Here is a 22,545-nt window from a genome sequence, read left to right as displayed (position 1 = left end):
GAACGGTAGAGTTGCTTCATTATTCGCAGTCAGTCCTCCTCGGCAGTTTCAGCAGTAGTCCTCCTCTCTCTGGTACAGCCTTCACTGTCGAGTTGACTCGTTTTCTTAATCACTTTAGTTGTACTTCATAAGATCATCGGTGTGGTTTTTTAGTTTTTTTAAATTAAAAAATCAGGATAAGGTCATACTTTACTCGATAATCGAGACTTTGATTAATCGTGTTTGGGAGGGGTAAAAAGTAAGCGACTGCGTTTGACCCGTAATTTCATGGGTCTGCCAAAACCGTGAATAAAATAAGAGATAAACCAGGAACATTATAAGCAAAGCCAGATGACGTGCAGGCTGAACTAAATAAGAGAAATATTTACGTGAAGCTATTTAAAAAGTTAAATGTTTAAAGTTCTTCCGTTCACATTTAACGTCCTCTCGGCCTGTGTGTTAGTCAACTTCATTTAATTTCTTGCTGCATTAGCTGTGTTTTCATTTGAAGTGTGCTCGTATCTTACTATTACTGCGTGCGTCTGTTACTTCCGTAATGATGAAGAACAATGGGCTGCTCAACAAATGGTCTCTCCACAAGAACAAGAGTGGAGTCAACAACGGTATGCAAATTCACTACTTGGTTAAGTTGTTCTGTGCAAATTAATGCAGATGCAACTTTATGAGAGATATATTTTACGGAAGTTTCAATTTGATATGAAATGCACATACGTACGCTTTAAACTTTCGCATTTATTGTTTAAATATATAATATGTTTACATGTTTGTATGTGTACATATTATTGTGATATGTAAGCGATGCATCATTTCTTCTTAGCAGTTTTGATTTCAAATTTCAAATCCAAACAATGATTCATAGTGACAATAAATTTACTGGAGTCATTTAACTTTCGAACCTGAATCACAATGCACAATATAAATTATATTCACTTACAATTCGAAAATGAAGGTCAAGTCCAAGCTTTTTATTTAGAATATGTATCACCTACATACATAACTACACTCTTAGAAATGTCATAAAGACACAATTTCATGTATAATTTCATTTCGTCAACTCATGGTACAATTATTTGTATTATTTTGCCAAGTTGCAGTACGTAACAGAACCACGCTTTTAACTTTTGACCTGGTTTTATTAGCAATTTTGTTCGTGCATGTGCGTATTTATTCTCTGATTACAATAAAGCATAGCCGTGAAGATTGTGCAAAAAATGGCTTCCGTCTTCTTAACGACGTCCATTTTGGTTAGACACGATCCAGATATTATTAGGAAATATGAAGTCCTGTCAAATATAGACTGCATACATGTGCACGGTGTATAAAACGGCTAGGATAGTAGTGTAGAGTTGATTTCTATTCTAGACACATTGGTAAAGCAGTTGCCAGATTTTATTAATGTCAACTTTGTTTGCGTATATTTATAACAAGCTAAGGAGGAGAGTACGCCAACCTGATAATGACAGATCTTGATGTCCTTTGGATATATGGTAGTACCCCCTCTGAAAGCAAAAAGTGTGAAGCGGTTTGATGCCATGGCCCAATTTACGCCCGTCACACCCCTTTGAAGGCGCGCCCGATGCCAAACTAGCTGCACTAAAAAATTCGCCAAAAATCCAATTTTGTTCGGATTTTCATAATAATTATGTATTTGTGATCCCTTTATCATATTCAGTTGCAAAATTAACTTTTCAGAAATTTTCAATATTTTCGAATATTTCCTGAAAAGGGCATGGCTTGAAAAAATTCAAAATTCCAAAAAAATTCAGATTGATATCTGATATGATAAAGCAACTATGTGGGATCATAAATATGTAACTATTATGAAAATCCGAACAAAATTGGATTTTTGGCGAATTTTTTAGTGCAGCTAGTTTGGCATCGGGCGCGCCTTCAAAGGGGTGTGACGGGCGTAAATTGGGCCATGGCATCAAACCGCTTCACACTTTTTGCTTTCAGAGGGGGTACTACCATATATCCAAAGGACATCAAGATCTGTCATTATCAGGTTGGCGTACTCTCCTCCTAAGTTGTTCCAAGTTTAAATGGAAAAACAGTAGACTTGTGAGTATAATTCATCTGGCTCTGAGCATATAGACTTTATATGTACATGGATGGACAAGTATTTATCAAATACCGAATATTTGCAATCTAATATCCCTTCATAATATTTAATATGCAAATTATACTTCCCAAGGATGAGTCGTAAATAGACAGGTGTTTATGAAGAGTAAATAAAAGCGATAAAATCTTTGATGGGACTTACAGCAAATCAAATTATAGTTTCAAGAGGGTCATACATATGCAAATAAAAACTGCAATTCACCACTTGCTAATTGGCGCAGTTATGTACATTATTTACAAAGGAAGCCCAAGATTAAATAACTGTGCAGGCGAGGGTGGAATAACAGAAGATTAACTTCATGTCTACTAACGGCAAGAACATGAACATAATAGCTTTCATCTTGCGTTTCAACAATTCAACATTTTTCAACCGCGTCCAACTAAGGAGGACAACCCTTCACCGACAGAATCACCGATCTTGATGCCCTTTGGATATGTTGTAGTCCTAGGTGAGTCTAGCAAAAGTGAAGAAGGATTTCATTCAATGGCCCCATTTGCGCCCGCCACACCCACTCAAAGGTGCGAAAAACACGAAAAACACCGTTTTCGTTCATTCTAAAAATCACCAAAAATCCAATTTTGATCGGATTTTCATAATTTAAGCGTTTTTGTGATCCTAGATAGTTGCTTTATCATATCCAATAGCAAACTCAATTTTTTTGAAATTTTGATTTTTTCGAAGGCATACCCCTGGTCAGGAAATTTTCGAAAATACTCAAAAAATTAAAAAAATTGAGTTTGCTGTTGGATATGATAAAGCAACTATCTAAGATCACAAAAATGCTTAAATTATGAAAATCCGATCAAAATTGGATTTTTGGTGATTTTTAGAATGAACGAAAACGGTGTTTTTCGTGTTTTTCGCACATTTGAGTGGGTGTGGCGGGCGCAAATGGGGCCATTGAATGAAATCCTTCTTCACTTTTGCTAGACTCACCTAGGACTACAACATATCCAAAGGGCATCAAGATCGGTGATTCTGTCGGTGAAGGGTTGTCCTCCTAAGGAGGGGAGCTTGCGAGGTTGATAATAACAGATCTCGATGCCCTTTGGATATGTGATAGGGTCTCATGAGTGTACTAAAACCCTGAAGTGGTTTGACTCCATGGCCACATTTGCGCCCGCCACACCCACTCAAAAATGCCCAAAAAACGCTTTCACTCGAGTTTTCACTCACTCAAATCCACGTCAAAAATCCAATTTTACTCGGATTTTGAAATTTCTTTCATCATTACGCTCCCAGATAGTTGCTTTCTTCAATTCCATATCAAACTCAATTTTGCTGATGATTATTTCGCAGGCGTAATTTGAGTTGTTGATTACTACAACAATCCTCATTCAGAATTTCAAATTTTAAAAATACTAAAAATTTCGAAAAAATTGGGTTTGATATTGGATTGAAGAAAGCAACTATCTGGGAGTGTAATGATGAAAGAAATTTCAAAATCCGAGTAAAATTGGATTTTTGACGTGGATTTGAGTGAGTGAAAACTCGAGTGAAAGCGTTTTTTGGGCATTTTTGAGTGGGTGTGGCGGGCGCAAATGTGGCCATGGAGTCAAACCACTTCAGGGTTTTAGTACACTCATGAGACCCTATCACATATCCAAAGGGCATCAAGATCTGTTATTATCAACCTCGCAAGCTCCCCTCCTAAGTACGCTACTTAAAAACCACAAAAAATGCATGCCATTTTTATGTAAGGCCAAATATTATGGTTGAACGTAGATATTTATGTTTCCAGTATTTTCATGAATTGCCAATTTGCAAACATTATCGCCTTTTGTGAATTAATTCAAAGGGCAATTTTGGATTATTGAATAGTGCAATTATATATAATTTTTTTGTCATCATGCTTTGATATTAATAGTTTTGCAACTTGACATGAGAGCGGTTAAAATGAGATTACTTGGGCCAGCGACACCATGATGCACATATAAACTGCCAACTTCCTTGTGGTTAAATGCCACCAAAGTTGTGCAGTTAGCGTTAATTTGTAATACTTAATTGTTGCATGTATGAGCGATTTGTGGTGTCCAATTCGTTGTAACGTTTCGATAGATTATCTTACAAAAAAGACTCAACAGTGAAGAACGGATTGAGTAACACGATAACTTTCCGACAAAATGTAAATTATGCAACTAGGGCATACATTAAGACGTCGAAGAACAAATGTTTATAGTTGTAACTGCAAACATACATAAATATGTACGATTCAATTTATTGATAAGTAAAACCAAACGCGGTACCCCCGCCATTGTATGAAAATTATAATTTATTTATTTTTAGCCCGACTTATTCTTAATTGATACATATTTTTAGGCATTCCTTCAAAAATGTAATTACTACAGTTAAATTTTGATGAAACCATGTAATTTCAATAAAATAAATCCCTCAACGACTAGCGAACATGAGTCAGGGTTATATACACAGGTTTTATAAAAGTGAGATTCACTAGTGTGACCATAAAAATTTTGTCTTTCTAGGAAAGAATTGGATTCACGCTCCTGATGCACTCACAAGTGGTCACATTGCTTATCTTGTTAAGGTAAGTGAGTTATAAATATGTTTTACTTTTCTTCTAACGATAAGCCTCGCATTGATTACGGAGAAACGGCATAACATTTCCATGTTAAAATACAAGGTTCTTATTGCTCACAGGTAGCGTTCGATAATAACCAATCAATTGGCATTTATTTTTTTTGTTAATTAAATTTCAATAGAATCAATCAATCATCTTCAATTTTTGAATATTCAATGAAAATGATGGTCTTGTTACATTATAAAAAACCTTCATATAATGCCATAGTCTTAATTTAAATTGCGCTGCATACTTGTTACAGAGGTTCAATTCATTTGTTGTAATGTCTGCAAGATGACCTTGCATGTGACTGGTATTAACTTACCACTGTAAGGTGGCAAGCGTCATCAATGACCACTAGAAAAACACTCGACGTGTTTTGCGACTCTACGTCAAGTTTTCAATACGTACATATTTTCACCATTCCTTTCACCGAAATATGACTCTCGTAAACATAAGTTCACGAGCAAGTGTTCCACTTAAAAAGCAACTGCACCAAATAAAACCGAACCCCAAAAACTGAGTTTATAAAGTGGGCCGCTTGTGTAAAGTCTGGTTTTAGATTGTGTTAACATGATCAGATTTTATCACCTGCACATATGAGTGACATGCATGTGTACCTACTTATTCCACTGCATATACGATACCATCAAGTTTTTCATACACTTTGATCTAAAGTCTAAAGTCCACTCTGAATGGTCCTCAGTACGATAAAATTTGGATACGCATTGCCTGGAACCTGTTTTGAGAATTCGACTGGATCATCAATTGCTACTTCGTAATTAGGTCGTAATAATGAGAAACTATTTGGTACTCAATTTCTTAACTCTTCAGAATCACTGTATAATGGGATTGATAAAACCATCACACGCATTACAGACAGATTTTTCTTTGTTGCAATTAGTGATACAACGTAATGATTGTCGTATACTTTTTTGAATTATAATTAAATTATATGTGTTTAAGATTAGTAAAGATGGAGTATGTAACAGAATACATGGTGTCATGCGTGTAAGCATTGACTAAAGTAAAGTCTGTGCTGGTTGATAGACCTCGAAAAATAATGGTTATGACATTCATATGTATTAACTCACTACGCACAATAAATTCTAATGGATATTGTTTATGCAAAAATTAGTAATCAGTCATCCAGCAACTTCAAGAAGAACTATAGAAAATAATAATTTGGAATTTTACACACGCTGTCAACTTTGATTTATATTCAATTCACAATGGGCCAATTTTTCAATATATTGCTATTGACTGTTGTTAAACTGTGACTGTTATTCAGAAAATCATAAGTTTATTTCATCAACGTTGTTACGATAATCTAACCAACAACATGAGAAGACCACATTTATAAAAATTACAAATTATCTACGCAGTTGTAAAAATCAGTCACGACACTGGCTATCTTGCAGCAGCCAGTTATTAGATAAAAAATATGCACTGCAATTTTGTGTGCAGATTTTATCTACCACCATTACTGCAAATTCCTTCCGGCCGAGGCCTTTCGTGCTTTTCTGCTTGCTTATTATGTCACAAGAAATAAATTATTGTCATCTACTAATCCATATGAAACATTCCTTGTTTAACTTCTATGATTTCAAGAGCTGTCTTGCTTCGATTTTATATTGATCTACGCAACTGTACATACATATGTTCGTAAACTCATAAACTAACTTTTATTTTGACATGATGATATAAATTTTTAAATACTTTCTAATTATTAAAGTCCTCCATTGAATCACATCAATGCCCAGGCAATGCTTAGAAATATTTGCGTATATTATGTATTAGCTTATTATCCAATGTATACACATAATTTTCATTGGTTATATGTAGAAAGTGCGTATAACATCAATTTTAAATCCCCACAAACCAATAACCCAATAAATCAATAATTTGATGGTGAACTACAGGTTTTAAATGTTCTTGGTAAGTTCACTTCATATAGATCAAGATTTGTAATTTAGCATTTCACTGCGTACAGTTATTTGCCAAACACACTTCACAAGCCAAAATTGCCAAGTTCCTGTTGTGACCATTTATTATCAATTTAGAACTAACTTTCGACCAACACATTGGCTCTGTATCAAAGCGAATCATGTGAAATGGAGCGTATACATTTTTTGACACAATGCAGCCAATCAGAATTAGCACAATGGTCACTTGGATCATTTTACTTTGAAACTCAATGCGTCTTCCGGATTTGGACATGCAACAACGACTTGTACACGAAACGATTTCGAGGTTTGACATTTTCGTAATATTGTCACAACATGTCTCCACACTTGCCATTTCTTTTATTTCCATTTCAACAAGTCACACACTGCACACACCCCAGCAGCATAATTTCCACCCTGCCACTTTCTCTCAGTCAAATTGACGCCATTTAATCGAAATTGGCATTTCGGCATATGATATTGCATTATGCACAACAATAGGAACTAAACAACAAGCCAACCCTGCATTATGCTACATATATTACTAGATGCATACATATGTACGTATGAGTATGTGAATTCCCTTCACTATGGTGTATGCATGTGAATATTTAAAGGCAGAAACGCTACCACCCTGCTAAATTAGACTGAATTTCATGTCCTTATTTATTACATGGGAGAACAACAGGACCTATTTTGGCTGAGAATAAAGGACTCGCAACAAATTTATCAACCAAAACATTTAAGAAAAGTTCTCACTCGTCGTCACCTACATGCATCCCAGATCCTACATCATTTCTCATGACGATCAGAATAGTGAGCTGACAAGCCAACCACCTTCATAGATAAATACATACGTTTCCTTTGAAACACTACCTTTCTGCAATTTTATTTATGCTGCATTATTCAGATACCCATTGGAACGGAAGTGCATAAAATGTTAGAAGTTGGTCTGTGTGGGATACATATAAACTTGTGCACTAATTGCATGAATTTTAATTCACGTTACATAATACTAATCCAAAAGAAATTGCGATTGTGTTATTAATATAAATGTAAATGTGATGATGAACAAGACATCGCCCACCAAGAATAATCCTGCCTATCCGGTCATGCATACAACGACCATTTTATTGTGTAGTGCTATTTAACATTGTCATGTCATCCTAGCCGATTTCTCTTCTCCTCCATCCATTTCCTTTTCTTCGCTCTCCTGATGAATTAAATTACAGATTTCATCAATCGATGTTTTAATAGATTTTTTTATACCTGCGATCAGACGCCATATATTGTCTGACAAATATTAAAATGATAGAAATTGATGAAATTACGTGATAAATATGGGAAAGATTACTTGCTTGCTATCCAAATATTATCCTTGACAATGATGCTGTCCGTATACATTCTGCTTTACCTCGCAGCTACGTGGATTGTTTAAAAAAGTACTACGTAATATGAATGTATCGTCGTATCATCATCATCATCATCCAAAATTATGCATTAAGCGTCGAGCAAGCAGATCAAGAAAAAATAGTGTGACTCTGCTTTTACTTACGAACCGCATCATGCAACGGACAGGTTTGTGTTGGAAGAATTGTGAATCTTATTTATTAGGAGACACGAGAGTTGGTCTTGACGAGAGATTCGTGCAGGTGCTGCAAATCCAATGTGATGAGAAACATTAGGTGTGTATTATGGCATACAAGGCAACAAAGCTTGGCCGTACTGGCTCTCGTGTCAGGCAGTACCAATCTCCGCAAAGCACCACCATCATCAAATATTTATATTTATTTATGTAGTTAGTTTTTACAGCCATGCAACTATTGAGCAGTGCCTATGCTGCTGCTGCCAACAATGGAATCGTCCATTTGGGTTATGACGAACAATGGGGTTGAGACGCAAGATCATTTGAGGGATATTTGTTTAATTGTATTTGTTTGGAGAAAATGATTCACTCGGATTGCTTATATAATTCCTAGAAGCTTGAAAAATGGAGTTGTACGAATCATGAGTCGGAGTAAAAATATTTGAATTTCATAAAAATAAATATGTATGTTTGTAGCACAATACATTTAGCAAAAGAGTGTATTCAATCATGGTGACATACAGAAAATGGTAAATCAAGTGAACGAGAATTAAAACATGGAACATGGGAAAATGTTAGACATGAAAGTTTGAAGTGCTAGTAGGTTGGCGTCGGCACTAAATATCTCGAGAAAGAAATAAGAGCAGTTTGTTTACTAACACACACATTTTTACTGACTATTTTAAAAGTCGGAGACGTGCTATAAATTAAGAATTTGTAAATATATGCATAACAAAGCGGAAGTATTAAACTGTTGACTGTAGTTGCTTTTAAATAACAGAAATATGAGAGGTATAAATATATGTACATACATATGACGCCTTCTGAATGTTAAGTTATGCAAAATATTCTTATACGGTTTTTGCCAATGATATGATATCGTTGGCACTATTGATTGCCTAATGTCCACAGAGTATTAAGTGCTATGAGCATGCAGTGATGTCGAAAGAAGTTTTTTAACAAATTATATATATACATATACTGATATACATATGTACATATTTATTTTTATTGTTTCAAAATGTGTATACATAGCTAAAATCTTTATTAACAATTTATGTACCTCCTGTATAACTGTGCAGATGCGAGACTCGGTGAGAATCAAGACTACAAAACTCTGTGATAAAAATGATGTCGCCTGAAAATTAAGTTTTCGGGATGCTTCTTGTTAAAATTTCAAGGCATAAATATGTGTTTCGTTATAATTATAGTCACGGAATCATCTACTAATAAGTCTGTGTGACAATTGGTCTACCCTGTGAAAAGTATGTAGCAAATTACAAAAAAGGAACACGGTTTGTCTTAGCGTAACTAGTGGAGCGGAAATATAATTTGCAATTATGTCGTTCCTTGTTGTTGATCAAGGTTAGTAGACTCTCTGCAATGATAGTGGTTTCATTTAGTGGCGTGGGTTTGATTGTTATTCTTGTCAAACCGACGTAAGCCATCCAAGTTGATTCATCTTTATCTTGTCGAACGGAGCTTTCCTCTACTTAGGAATTGAATGTGCTCCAAAGGATGTCAATGGGTTTGCACTCTGAACTGTGCGTAACATATATTGGTAGATAAAGAACAAAGCCCATTTAAATTGTTACATATGCATTGCACTCATGACGGGAAGTGTGTAATTATGTGCAGATAAATGCACTCACTAGACGCTTATCTAAGCAGATATATGCAAATATAATGATTTTTATCTCCGGTTATTAACAAACTGTGAGACTTATTGTTTTCCGAAGCAGTTGAAAGTGAACCAAAATCATATATTTGCATTGTATACCAACGGCTCATGAATGATGAGCTATAAAGAAATCGGTGAACAATTGCGTGATTAGTTTAAATTTAATGTTGCTGTCAGGAAGTTTATTTGCATGAAGAGATCATGAGAATGGGAAGAGGATTTGCCTTGGTTCGAGTAATCTTCAGGATTTCCTGTCATTTATTGCTTCATTTTATAAGGTTTACATTGCACTCAGCGGATGAGTACTAAATGAGTTGGCAAAAGCAAATTTTTTGAGCAAACTCATTCATGTTTGCATTTTGGATAATTTCTATCGGCACAGCCTTCGTTGTTTGAGAGTCGGGCAATCTTATGAAGGAAAAATAGTGATGTTAATATCTTTGATTTTTTTAAAATCATGCATCTTGGCCATTGCCAAGCTAACCTTGACGTCGAACTGTTTAGATTGAACATAACGAGTTGGTATTTTTTTCAAACATTTTACAACGGATCGGCATGCCGAAGATTACATGCTGTTGTTGTCATGCTATGCTGGCTGAGCAAATTCTGTCATTTTATTCGCCGAGCTACATATATCAACTTTATTCTCTAGAGCAGAACTAATAACGCAAACTAAATTTTATGACCGGAATGGATTTAATTACACGAAATATACTTGTAAACTACAGTTAGACGACTAATAAAATGTCTCTAATTGTTACTGCATCTCAAAAATAAAGATGTAATGAACTAAAGTTATGGCCATAAAATTGCAGTTTAGTGGAATGATGTTTTACTCTTAAGATTGTAATTTTTTTCAAAAACAACCATTAATATGATACGTGGATATTTCGAGGTATATCATTCAGATCAAGTGCAATTGCAGATAGTACTAATTACTCAAAAGAAAAATGAATATTAAATACCTTGAAATGGGTAATACGAGCCAGATGTCCAACATGACTGTGCAATAATGCAATGCAATTCTCTAACAGGATGCAGTTGCACTGCACACGTCACTTGGTTAAACCTGAATTTCAGGTGAATCATTCGTCCCATTTATGTCTTACAACATTCGTAAATTACCGTATAAGTATTATGTACGTAGGCACATACATGAATCTATATACATGTACGTACTTTAAAAACCAAAAATTAAACTTGTGACAAATATCACACTAAATGTAGCAAACCAATTGCATTTTATCAACGCAGAAGTACATATGAAATAAATCTGTATATCTGTAATATTCAACTTATTATTCAACTGATTTTCCTGTGAGGGATTCCCAATTGAGACCTTTGTATGCTTGTTTATGTGTACTCATGTAATAAAGTCCTCATGACTGGCTTTGTTTCTCTGTAAATTTAAATAAGCATGATTTATAATGCAACCTGATTTTAAATTGCAGTTTTTGGGTGTAACTGAAGCAGAGCAACCCAAGGGAATCGAGGTTGTGAAAGATTGCATCCGTAAATTGAAGCTTGATCAAGAAATCCGTCGTGCTGAAGGTGGAGGCAAGATTCCAAAGGTAACTTTAAATTTTGCAACAATTTATTCAAGTACCCAGGCCCGAAGTTTGTGCAAGTCAGATAATGCATTAAATGTCTGAAGGAGAAAATAGGATGCAAGGCGGCATAAATAATTATCATTGTCTGGGTGAATACCACATCTCAGCCTAATTCCCAAATCTTGCTTTTAAATAATATTTTTGAAGACCATTCCTTTGCCTCGAATTGTATCATATAAAAGCAAAGCCAAATATGCAAATTTGCTCTGTCATCCATTCGTCACAATTACAAGCCGATGGGGTTTGCCGTGCCGACATGGATTTTTTATTAAGTTTTTTAGAAATGTGTAGCACTGCACAAGTAAAGGGATTACTAATCCCAAGTAGTGCTGGCGTCAACGCAAAGTAAATCTCTTTCAAATTTATAAGGTCTGAGCAGCAATTAATAGTCCTTGAAACCTCATTTCTAATTTTGCATACATAATTTGTTCCAATGCAAATTCTATCGACGACATGCTGCATATGCAATTTATTTGTTCTCCATAATAAAGTGACACAGGTGCTCAAATGATAGGTTATGATTTTGAAATACCAAGTGATTAATTGAATTATAAAAAATTAAATGGTAAGAGAATACATATTTTTTGCTCCAGGTCGAAATAGATATGTATTGTAACACAAGTCAGGCAAAAAACATGTGCGTATGTACTCTAAAATTATTGTTGCGGGTCTCCTCATTTACATAAATCTCACGGTGCTCATTTTCGGCGATACGGACTTTCCATGTTATGTAAACTCTGTCTTTCGACCTAGCGTCAACATCTGCAAATGATGTGACATACCGGAATAATTCTAGTGTAGGTATGCAACATATTCAACGCTCTGATGGACATTTAGCTTACTGTTAAGTAAGCTAATTTTAGCTTGTATGCATGTGAAGCAAAAATTTAAAAGAGTTTGAAGGTTACAAGTTGGTATTTGCACAACAAATCAATACGTCATGGTCCGGCCGGAATACTTATAAAATGCTCACTGTGTGTTACTAGTATCAGCCAGAGATTTTTATCGAGTCGCAGACAAACCTGTAGAAGTTTCACTTATGCGTTTAGCGATTAGTCAAGGTACATCAATTTAGACTCATTGTTGAAAGCAAAAACTGTCCTATGGTCATCGGAGGTTGTAACCCAACTGATTTGTCGTATAATAAAGACGCGAAAACAAAACTGGCTGATCATAATGCCAAGAATGCTCATACTTGAGTACGAGTTAAAATGTAAAATACGGAAAAAATCACTCCGAAAAGAAATGATTTAGGCATGACATCAATGAAATCTAATGGAATAAACGTGTCGAGTCTGGTCTAGTTTCCACATTATTCGGCCAAGCACAATAATATATTAAACACGATTTGCAAAGCCAGTAATGCCATTTTTGTAAAATAGTTTGGTTCGAATGACCTGTCTGATATTGGCCAATTTGGTGCATAAATCAACTATTTGGGCTTTATTAAATAAATTGACTTGCAATATGCGTCTTGAAATTTTAATCTGATCAATATCCGTTTTTTTGTTGTCCTGATATTAAGAATTATATAAATGTTGAAACATGTGATGATGTGAACATGTAAAATATTATTTTTTATAAACATACCAAAAAACTTAAACCTCGTTGTTTTGCATGTAAACTTAACGATGTGAAATATCAGGCAACAAACTTGCGTCGCACATTAAAGATACACAAGTAAATATGTGCAGTAAATAATATTAATTAATCATTTCTAGGTTCACGTCTCAGCTTGTCATTGACACTATTCAGTCAGCTTGTTATTACTCTGCATTAGCTTGATGATGCTAATTGTTAAAGATTATCTTAAATCTGTATGACAAAATGTTACGGGGAGCCTCTGCTATTCTTCTCATTTGTATTGTTAGCATCAACAATTACTTGAAATTAAAATTGGAAATAATCATCACGTATATGTAAAACCAATTAATGTGCTGTATGATTATACCTAAATCGTAAATTATAAAGATTGTCGTGTTCAACTTAATTGTTGTGGTAATTTGTGGTACTTACTACTTTGTACTTATGTGATTGGACACTTGAATTAATAATGCATGATTAATGTACTTTGACGAGGTTAAATATGGTCTTCAAAGTAACAGGATAATTGTTATTCATTCAGTCCTGACATTAATTGCTTCACTATTGTTTGCAGGCTGAGGTGACAATTTCAATAGGTAAGGCATTATAAATAAATATTTAATTCTTGCAAATATCGGCACCTGATATTTCTCGAGGTAGTTTACCACTCGAGATGACTTAATTTATCTTAACTCTTTTTACAGACGGTGTGGCCGTGCAAGAGCCAAAAGGGAAAGGTATGCATAAGCGTACAAGTTGAAATCAAAATGAACCGAGAAACAAAGTTCAGTTAAATAAACCACAAATTTGTGTCCTCAGGAATCCTTCATCAATTCCCACTTCATCAAATATCCTACTGCGCGGATGACAAGACAGAGAAAAAATTTGTGAGTATTTACTTGAAACAAGTTGGCCAATCAAGACGTATTTTCCTTAATTAATCTGAACATTATCTTTTCAGTTTTCTTTTATCGCCAAGGACGGTGAATGTCATCGTTGTTTTGTTTTCTCATCTGAAAAACTGGTAAGAACAATCGTATGCATGATTTCATCCGTATCGTCGTGCATTTTGATTTTTGAAGTAAAATATTCCGATAGAATTTGCAAAATCGCAAAGTAATAATGCCAGAAAACTTTAGTGCCAATTTAAAGTCGATTTTTTACCGTAGTTTATTTTGTGGTTTTAGGGTTATAGTAAAATGTCAACTCATGTATAACAATGTTGCCTTCCTACATAAGTAACTGTCACTGTCACGTTATGCGTTACTCTATCGGATTACAAAAGTTGGGCACATGATTGAAGAAAATTTGAGATCCTGTTACATTTTTTACCACGATTTTTCAACAAGTGTTTGCCACCTAGAAGCATCCATATTGGGAATGCTTAAAATAGCACAAGCCTAATTTGGTCGCTAGAATGCACGCCAAAGTTTATATATATAATTCTATTATCTTTGTTTCATTCAGTATTGCATGCATATACACCAAAATTCTTGTATGCTAAACTGTCATAAAATCATGTCAAGTACATTGGTTAAATAGTAGCTTAACTGACCCATGTTCTCATACATAATTCTAAGAATGTATTTATTTTTTCAATCTTAGGCGGAAGAAATAACGCTGACAATTGGCCAAGCCTTCGATCTTGCTTATAGGAGATTTCTAGAGACGTCTGGAAAGGAAATGGAGTTCAAAAGAGAAATTATGGTGTTGCAAAAACGAGTTGCAGAACTGGAGAATGAAAACAGTGATTTGAGACAACAGCTTAACTTGCCACCAGCCACAGTTACAACGGAAGTCAAAGTATCCAAGTCTGTTGATGGTGATATAGATTTGCTTATCTGTCCTCCAGTTCCTCCAAGAGAGTCTGCTAATGTTGCTAATCAAATTTTTGCGTAAGAATAAAGTCATTAATTATGCTGACAAAGATAACTATACGAATAGTTAGTTGCATTTTCTAATAATGTATGACGATTGTAATGATGTAGGGAGTTTGCAAAAACAGCAAATGAAATAGAGAAAAGAGCACAGGAGACTCGTAAATCAGATGGACTACTGTTCGATGATGATCACATTATGCAATTAGACAGCAAACCGAGAGGGTCGCCTGATGGAATTGAAGCTCCTCCAAGAAGTAACTCAATAATTTACTTTAATATTGGCAATATTCCGTGAAATGTTAATTCGAGAGTCTAAAATCATGTGTCCCTTTGCAGTCTCTCCTCCACCAAAGGCACGGAAAAATGAGAATCTTTTGAACGGGTCCAGCTCAACGGATGTATTCAGCTCAGATCCGTTTTTTACAGCGGATGACCCCTTTGGAATGTCTGACTTTGGAACTAAACATTGCCACGAATCTAACAAGCTTAACGGTTATGGGGATACCAATGGATTCAATGCTTTCAACGGGAATAACAATATATCGTCGTATGGCAGCAATGGTGTGAATTACAACAACATTAGCAACGTGTTTAGTAGTACAGCACTTACTGCTAACTACAATAACATTACAGCTCAAAATAACCTAGCAAATAATATAAAGGCTCAGCCGCAGCAGATTGAAACAGCGCTAGAATTTCTAGACAAGAAAATTGAGGAGATGAAAGTAGGGTTTAGTCGTGGGATTCTGAACGATGATTTTCCTCTTGAATCTTTGGATCCTTTAAAGTCCTCGTAAAATTTTACACTTCAATTGTTTCTCTCTCGCACGAAAGTTTTTCAAGGTTTTTACCACTATTGCTTTCCTTTTACATATACTTAAGCCTGGGTGAATTTAGCTCTTGCTCCGTAGTTTCACCGTGACTTATTAATCAAAGAATCGCCAACGAAAAAAGTGATAATGATCGACAGGATTACAGAGAAAAAAGTACGTGCATACATACATAAATATGGATGAAAGTCACTTTTGAGCCAAATTAGGTAGAGGAATATATAAAGATCGTGTTTATTGTAAATCAAGGAAACCTTCATTAAATGTATTTCTTGTAAAATATGTTCTACATACATAAATACATATGACATAGTCTAATATACGCAGTTTGTTTTTAGCTGTAATTTTTTAGTAAATAAATTCCAGCATACACACAGACAATCAATTACAACAATGTGTTGGTTAAGTATTAAGACTTACTTTTAAGCATACACTCACAACCATTAAATTACTTTTTATACTCGGAACATCTCTTAAAATAATCGAGGGCGTGTTCTTGGACGGTAGTTAATAATTCTCTGGTAAAAATCTGCTTTGGATCAGTTCGATACTGTTCATGAGTGAGTGCAGCCTCCCAATGACTCCTAGATCTAAAATGCATCAAATGCACAAATTTCCTACTCAAGTAAATCCCATTGAAAGACAGTGACCAAGCTTGATCTAGTTGTAGAAGTAATCTCAAGTCTCCAAGACCAATCCCGATGAAAATGAGAGACACCGGAAGTATCGACAATTCTTTCAGCAACTACGCACAGGGGGAATTTCAGCGTCATAAATACTTCAAATTTTATATCTACGAAATATTCATATGTATGTGCATACCGTCATATATGTTGTGCAATCCGTGAACTGTCCATCGGTAAGAATGACGACGGTGTAGTATTCAAAAGCGCATTTCCTTGCTGAAATTAATGTTACCAGGTCACTGAGCAACGGGGACAAAAGACTTCCAGTGTACAGGACGATGGCGCTGGAGGCTGACGTGGATGACGTGGACGAACTTTGAGAGCTCGCCCCTCCGCCAACCCCAGTGCGACCTTGCTGGTGATGAGAAAGGCTGAGGGCAGACATCAAACTGAGACAAAGACCGTCACTGCAAAAGTACAATACAATATCACAATATCAATTGGAACTAATCATTCATATTGATATTCAAAGGGAGGAAAAGAATATATTCTGTGATTAATTACTGATAGTTCTTCAACGCAGATGCGATAAATTGGTGCCCAGGCCGATATGCATTCATGTAAGCGTTTGAGGGACATCCAAAACCGTAAAAGACGGCGTGACCATAGGCCACTGCGCTCAGGGCTTCAGAGCAAAATTCTAGTGCTTCTTCATAAGGTGCTCTACCAGTTTTGGAATCGTGAAGAATTCGTTTATGCAGTGTCTCATTCCAGTTTGAACCTGAAAATTGTTTATCAAAATCAGCAATTCTGACAATCGAATGAATTTATGGGTAAATAAATATTTCATTTACGGGAATAATCAATGGCAAAAACGGGGACTATTTTCCATCCATGGTTGAAGTAGTACTCAATGGGATGATTTGGAATTTTGGAACAAAGCTTAAGAATGACTTTGATTTCTTTCTGCTAATTTCGTAAACACATATCATTGAATTTTACAAACGGTTAAGATAGTGCGTACATATGCATATATTCAGTATTGAATTGAAACCAGAGCGCAGATATAGTAAATTGTATATACTCACCTTTTTGTAAGGGTAGAAAGAATCAACTCGATCAACAATCAGCTCCTGATATTGATCTTTTAGCAAAGTACCCAAAGTAGTCAATGCAAAACCTTTCCTGTCGAATGACTCCTTTTTGAAAATATCAATTTTTAGGACTCGATCCGGGTCGCCGTTGGATAATCTCGATTCATTAAAATATACTCGTTTCCCATCCGAAACAAGAAAATTGGCCAATACTTCATCAAGCTCGCTTCGGTATACCTTGCCACGTGAAAAAACATCTTATTGTACATATTGTATTAAAGTATGAAAGGAAGGCGTGATTTACTTAAGATGAAATTTATATAAATATATGTAAGAGAATGATAGGTAGAAATCGGTAGAAATAGGTAGTAAGTATACTCCAAATCTGTGGTAGAAATCCACCAAACTCAAGTCTTTCCGTGCGCTAAGCAGAAGGAGTTAACGACTCCCAATTCATCTTGTATTTTTAAACTTCAAATTTTGTTGTGTACTTGAGATTTTCAAGATTTTAGGGTTGATATGTGGAAGAATGAAGAAGATTACGACTTGGTAGTGGCCACTTAATAGGTCCGACCACTAACATCAACCACCTGTGTGCGTGGGGCAAGTGAGACTTAAGCAAGTGAAACGTTGAGATTGACCAGCATGGAAACGGAAGTTGGGAAAAGAGATGGACAAGAGGATTCGAAGATGAACTGAGGATTCAAAATACAACGTAAAGTATTTACTTGGGCATCGAATTAAATTGTACGAATGTACATCACTTCTATAGGGCGAGGAAAATCATTACTTTATGATGCTTAAATTATGTAAAGGTAATGTTCTATCGTTTAAGACAAGAATATATTTTCAATTAAATATGCAGAGTTACAAAGAGTAACCAACTTACCAAAGTGTAAGGGTGAGAAAGTTCGAAAGCGTTATCCTGGTTAAGTTTATGTAATTCGACAAAATAATCTGCGGTGGATTTTTCGGACTGCAATCCAAATTGAAGTAGAACCTAAGATTGACACAAGTTATCTACCTATTACATACAGCCCCGCATGTCATACATAAATGCATTTACAAATGACATGCCAAAACACAGAAACTAATCGTACAGCTGCCAAATATTACATGTCTCACCCCATAAGGCGACGGATGCAAAATTTCTCCCCGAATCAACAAGTTTCCTGGAAAAAGTTTCCTTGGCTGTTTCGTCAAATACTTAGTGCCTGAAACTCCAAAATCCAAGGACAGATATAACTCCAATCCTTTGCTACCAGAAACTAAAATTTTATCCAACGTTGTGTGCGCAGTACTCCAAAGTGACATTTCGTCACGTTTCACGTCCATCGTTTCTGGGATGGGACCCTTTTTTGAAGTGATGAGGTGTCTCATTTCGAATTTTAAGGATATTGACGTAGCATCTTTCTCATCAAAGTCAAATAGCAGCTAGGCATCAAAACCAACATGTACCATTAATTAGGTTTATATAATTTAAGTGTGCTAATTGGACTAAACTCTGCAAATATAAATATGTATGTGTATACGAATGTACTTACTGAAGCAAGAAATTGCAAATTTGACTTTCCTGGTAAAATTTCCGTTTTGTATTTTTCTAACCATTGTAATGCTAATACAATACACGTTTATGTTTAATAAAAAAATTCGTAATTCGTTATTCATTCCTTCTATAATATGCTAGTACATACCCCCAGGAGGTCTCCAAAAAACGGTGACTTGTTGGCTCTTGATGTTTGCACTACTTTTTAGCTCACCGGTACTCGGGGTCAACGTGTATGACGTGTTGACATCCCTGTGTATGACCCAAAAGAGTGTAATTAACATGGCATGCTTCATAAAGATGGTGCTAAAAAAAATCTACTTACTTCAACACCATGAAAATCTCAGCTCGAGTATTGTAATAGATGCTATTTTCCGTTGGCAAGCTCATTCCGCTTGTTCCGCCGTGTATGACAAATTGACAAATTTATATAATCTGAGTTGAACTTCTTTAAAAAATCACAGATGATGAGCAAGTAGTAGCCAATGGAAAAGTACGCTATTATCACTCGGTGTATGTAGAAAGTACAGAGTACCCTGGAATGTGTGTGTTGTTTGTGTGAAAGCTACCTACTTTTAGACAAATCTGGAATCCAGGCCATCATGATGATCTTGTTGGAGATGTGGACGTTGTTCAACAAGTAGTTCCCCTCACTCGGTCGTCCCCAACCTGCCTGCTTTCACTTCCTTCCCTCCCTCCCCACATCAGCATCATATCGCCACGACCATGCACAATCACACGAGAAGAAGAAGAATCACAACAAGTGTCTCCCCGAACATATTGATTTTCCCTGGTGCGCATCCATCTCCGACAAAACTGATAATAAATATTACGACGTGGTTGGCATGTATGAGGAACAGGAGGATGCGGAGCATAAAAATATCGCCCTCGACTGTCTGTTTTTACCTACTTTCTCCTCTAATTAACCACCATTACATATCTTTGCTCTGTATTTTTCCTCAAATTGGATTAGTGATGAGTCGGGATGTGTAGATTTGTCACATTAAAAAACAACTCTGTAGTCTGTCTGTGATGCATACCTACCTACTATTTGTACATGAATGGATTGATGATCTTTGCACTGATGAACAGTGCGTAGCGTGCCGTTATCTACATTAAAATTATTATGTTTGATTTTTCACACCTCTGTCATCACCGTACATTTCACCATCGAGAGGATAATACTTTAATCATCATAAACCGTTAAGTTTCCGGGGAGAAAGTGGAGTGGAGAATCTGTGGAGAAAGTGGGAGTAGGAATAAGTTGCTTAGAGAGTGATGACGACGGGGGAACTTGCGATCGTTTACCCGGAAAAACAGCTTTTAACAGTGACTTTGCATTTCATTTCACACACCTGAATTCTGCATTTTTCTGCAATTTTGTGTCAAAAATTTTGAACAGGAAAAAATCGTGGTGAGTATTAATTTACATATTATTACTTTTGTGGGTTGTGAAATATATCTGGTATTGTATTAACGTTTGTTGACACACGAGGTAATTGTAGGTTGGTCTAAAGTTTTGACAATGTCAAATTGACATCTAAGGATTCTTTACATTTGAAATTTTAATTAATTATTCAAAATATTGTATTTTAGATATATAATAAATAGACACGAATTAACAGTCATCATGGTTCGAGACGTCAGTGGTTATTTGCGCAAGAAGGAGGGAGATTCCACTACCGCTTTGGCGAATGATTGGGCGCAGTTGGATGACCTCTACTCAAAACGCTTGTGGCATCAACTGACTATTAAATTGGGCGAATTTGTTAAACACCCGGAACTTCAAGAGAAAGGACAGCTTATTGAGTTGTACGACAACTTTATTCAAGATATTGAAATGAGGTAAATAAATATTAGATGTGCCCTTTATGATACTTGAGCATATGATTTAACTACTCAAGATTTACTGCTGTGTTTGTAACAAAAATTGTAGAATCAACCCCCTCTCACTGATGGAAATGCTGGCAATCATTGTCAGGCAGATTGAGGATGCAGATGAGGCAATTGAATTTCTTGCTAAAGCTGAGCCGAAACTTAAATCAAGCGATGTCGCTGTTGCTTTGTGCTTGATAACGAAAGGTGAAGTCGTACTGGGAAAGAAGAAAGATACTAAATTGGCAAAAGTATTATTATTAGCAATAAATACATCTAAAGTAATAATTTAAATGTCTAACTACATAATGATATTGTTTATTTAGGAGATGATGGAAACAGCGGACGGAATTTTAACCCAGATTGATGGGGTTTCTCCTGCACATGGGCGATTCTACTTATTGCAGAGCTGTATTTTTAAAGCTATTAACGATACTGTACAGTACTACAAGAGTGCTTTGAAATTTTTGGGATGTACCAAGATCACGGATTTACCACTTGATGAACAACGTGATCATGCTAAACACTTGTCTGTGGCTGCTCTTGTGAGTGATGGAATTTATAATTTCGGGGAGTTGGTGAGTAATTATTTGTATAAAAAATCTGTTGAAACTAGTATTAAATATTTTTTGGTGGGAAATACTTATTGCTTATGTGCGTATCACTTGAATCTAGCTGGCTCATCCGATTTTAAACTCTCTGGAAGGGACCAAGGACAAGTGGTTGATTGAATTGCTCAAGACATTCAACGCAGGTGAAATCAAAGCCTTTAATAATATGAAGAGACAATGGCAGACTGAACCCACTCTTCTGAAGCACGCCAAGGAATTAGAAGTCAAGATTTTACTTCTTGGATTAATGGAGGTATTGGCCGGAAATTAATAGTTGACTGCCTTAACGTGAAATAATTAACTTTTAATTACTGGTATTTAATTTTAGATGACATTTAAACGCCCAGCTACCACGCGACAAATTGGTTTCGATGAAATAGCACAGACTTTGGGAATCAAAGAAGATGCCGTCGAAACATTCGTAATGAAAGCCATTTCAAAGGGGTTAGTGGATGGCACTATTGATGAGGTGTCAAGAAAGGTTCACATGACCTGGGTTCAGGTGAGTGGCATGCACAAGTCTGTTCAAACTGAAATTATTATTTTTTTCATTATTTGTTCCTTTGAATTGAATTTACAGCCCAGGGTTTTGGACCGCGTGCAGGTTTGTAGTTTTTAATTTTCATTCTTTATCTCATAATATTCTATGTAATGAAGAATTTTATGATTTAGAAATAAATTGATTTATCTCATTGTTGTTTCTAATTTCAGATTGGTAACATGATTTCCCGTTTGGATGATTGGAAAAAGGAAATTCGACATGTTGAAAAGTTAATGGAAGATAGCGCAGAGGAAATATTATTGATATAAATAATTGTAATCATCAATTTGTAAAAAAATGTTTCACCCTTTTTGTACTCGTTGAAATTTTGAAACTCTAGAATTAGGTAAATTCAAGAAAATCATTGGTGTGAATTGGAATGGGTCAATAAATTTTTAGTTTGTCTATGATCTTGTATATTTTCATGGCATATGTT

General features: G+C 35.5%; 3 protein-coding genes across 4 annotated transcripts; 2 read left to right on the top strand and 1 right to left on the bottom strand.

Moving 5' to 3' along the window:
* The first annotated feature begins 11 nt into the window (after nt 1–11).
* On the top strand, nt 12–16,197 carry LOC110844305 (PTB domain-containing adapter protein ced-6). The gene is made up of 10 exons (XM_022090480.2): nt 12–602; nt 4,606–4,667; nt 11,364–11,483; nt 13,681–13,702; nt 13,811–13,843; nt 13,926–13,993; nt 14,068–14,130; nt 14,712–15,001; nt 15,095–15,240; nt 15,323–16,197. Exons 1-10 carry the CDS (start codon nt 536–538, stop codon nt 15,781–15,783), a joined length of 1,332 nt encoding a protein of 443 aa, XP_021946172.1. The 5' UTR covers nt 12–535; the 3' UTR covers nt 15,784–16,197.
* Nucleotides 16,027–19,763, bottom strand: LOC110843434 (copine-9). 2 transcript variants are annotated; one of them, XM_035847745.1, is made up of 10 exons: nt 19,408–19,763; nt 19,231–19,334; nt 19,081–19,151; nt 18,662–18,970; nt 18,426–18,536; nt 17,531–17,773; nt 17,297–17,408; nt 17,007–17,223; nt 16,639–16,909; nt 16,027–16,561 (listed from the first exon to the last, which is right to left on the bottom strand). In XM_035847745.1, the coding sequence occupies exons 1-10, from the start codon at nt 19,470–19,472 to the stop codon at nt 16,265–16,267; spliced, it is 1,800 nt and encodes a 599-aa protein (XP_035703638.1). In that variant the 5' UTR covers nt 19,473–19,763; the 3' UTR covers nt 16,027–16,264. The 2 variants fall into 2 exon arrangements, with proteins under 2 accessions (XP_035703638.1, XP_035703637.1); XM_035847744.1 differs by having other exon boundaries at nt 17,297–17,411; nt 19,408–19,762.
* A 585-nt stretch (nt 19,764–20,348) lies between these two features.
* LOC110843772 (26S proteasome non-ATPase regulatory subunit 13) lies at nt 20,349–22,526 on the top strand. The gene is made up of 8 exons (XM_022089805.2): nt 20,349–20,496; nt 20,679–20,927; nt 21,019–21,208; nt 21,284–21,535; nt 21,633–21,821; nt 21,897–22,070; nt 22,149–22,172; nt 22,280–22,526. Exons 2-8 carry the CDS (start codon nt 20,713–20,715, stop codon nt 22,376–22,378), a joined length of 1,143 nt encoding a protein of 380 aa, XP_021945497.1. The 5' UTR covers nt 20,349–20,496; nt 20,679–20,712; the 3' UTR covers nt 22,379–22,526.
* Nucleotides 22,527–22,545: the final 19 nt, after the last annotated feature.

Source organism: Folsomia candida, unplaced genomic scaffold (assembly GCF_002217175.1).
Source record: "Folsomia candida strain VU population unplaced genomic scaffold, ASM221717v1 Fcan01_Sc002, whole genome shotgun sequence".
In the NCBI taxonomy this organism is placed as follows: Eukaryota; Metazoa; Arthropoda; class Collembola; order Entomobryomorpha; family Isotomidae; genus Folsomia; species Folsomia candida.
The sequence above is the reverse complement of the archived record's forward strand: the minus strand, read 5'-3'. Positions and strand labels throughout refer to the sequence as shown.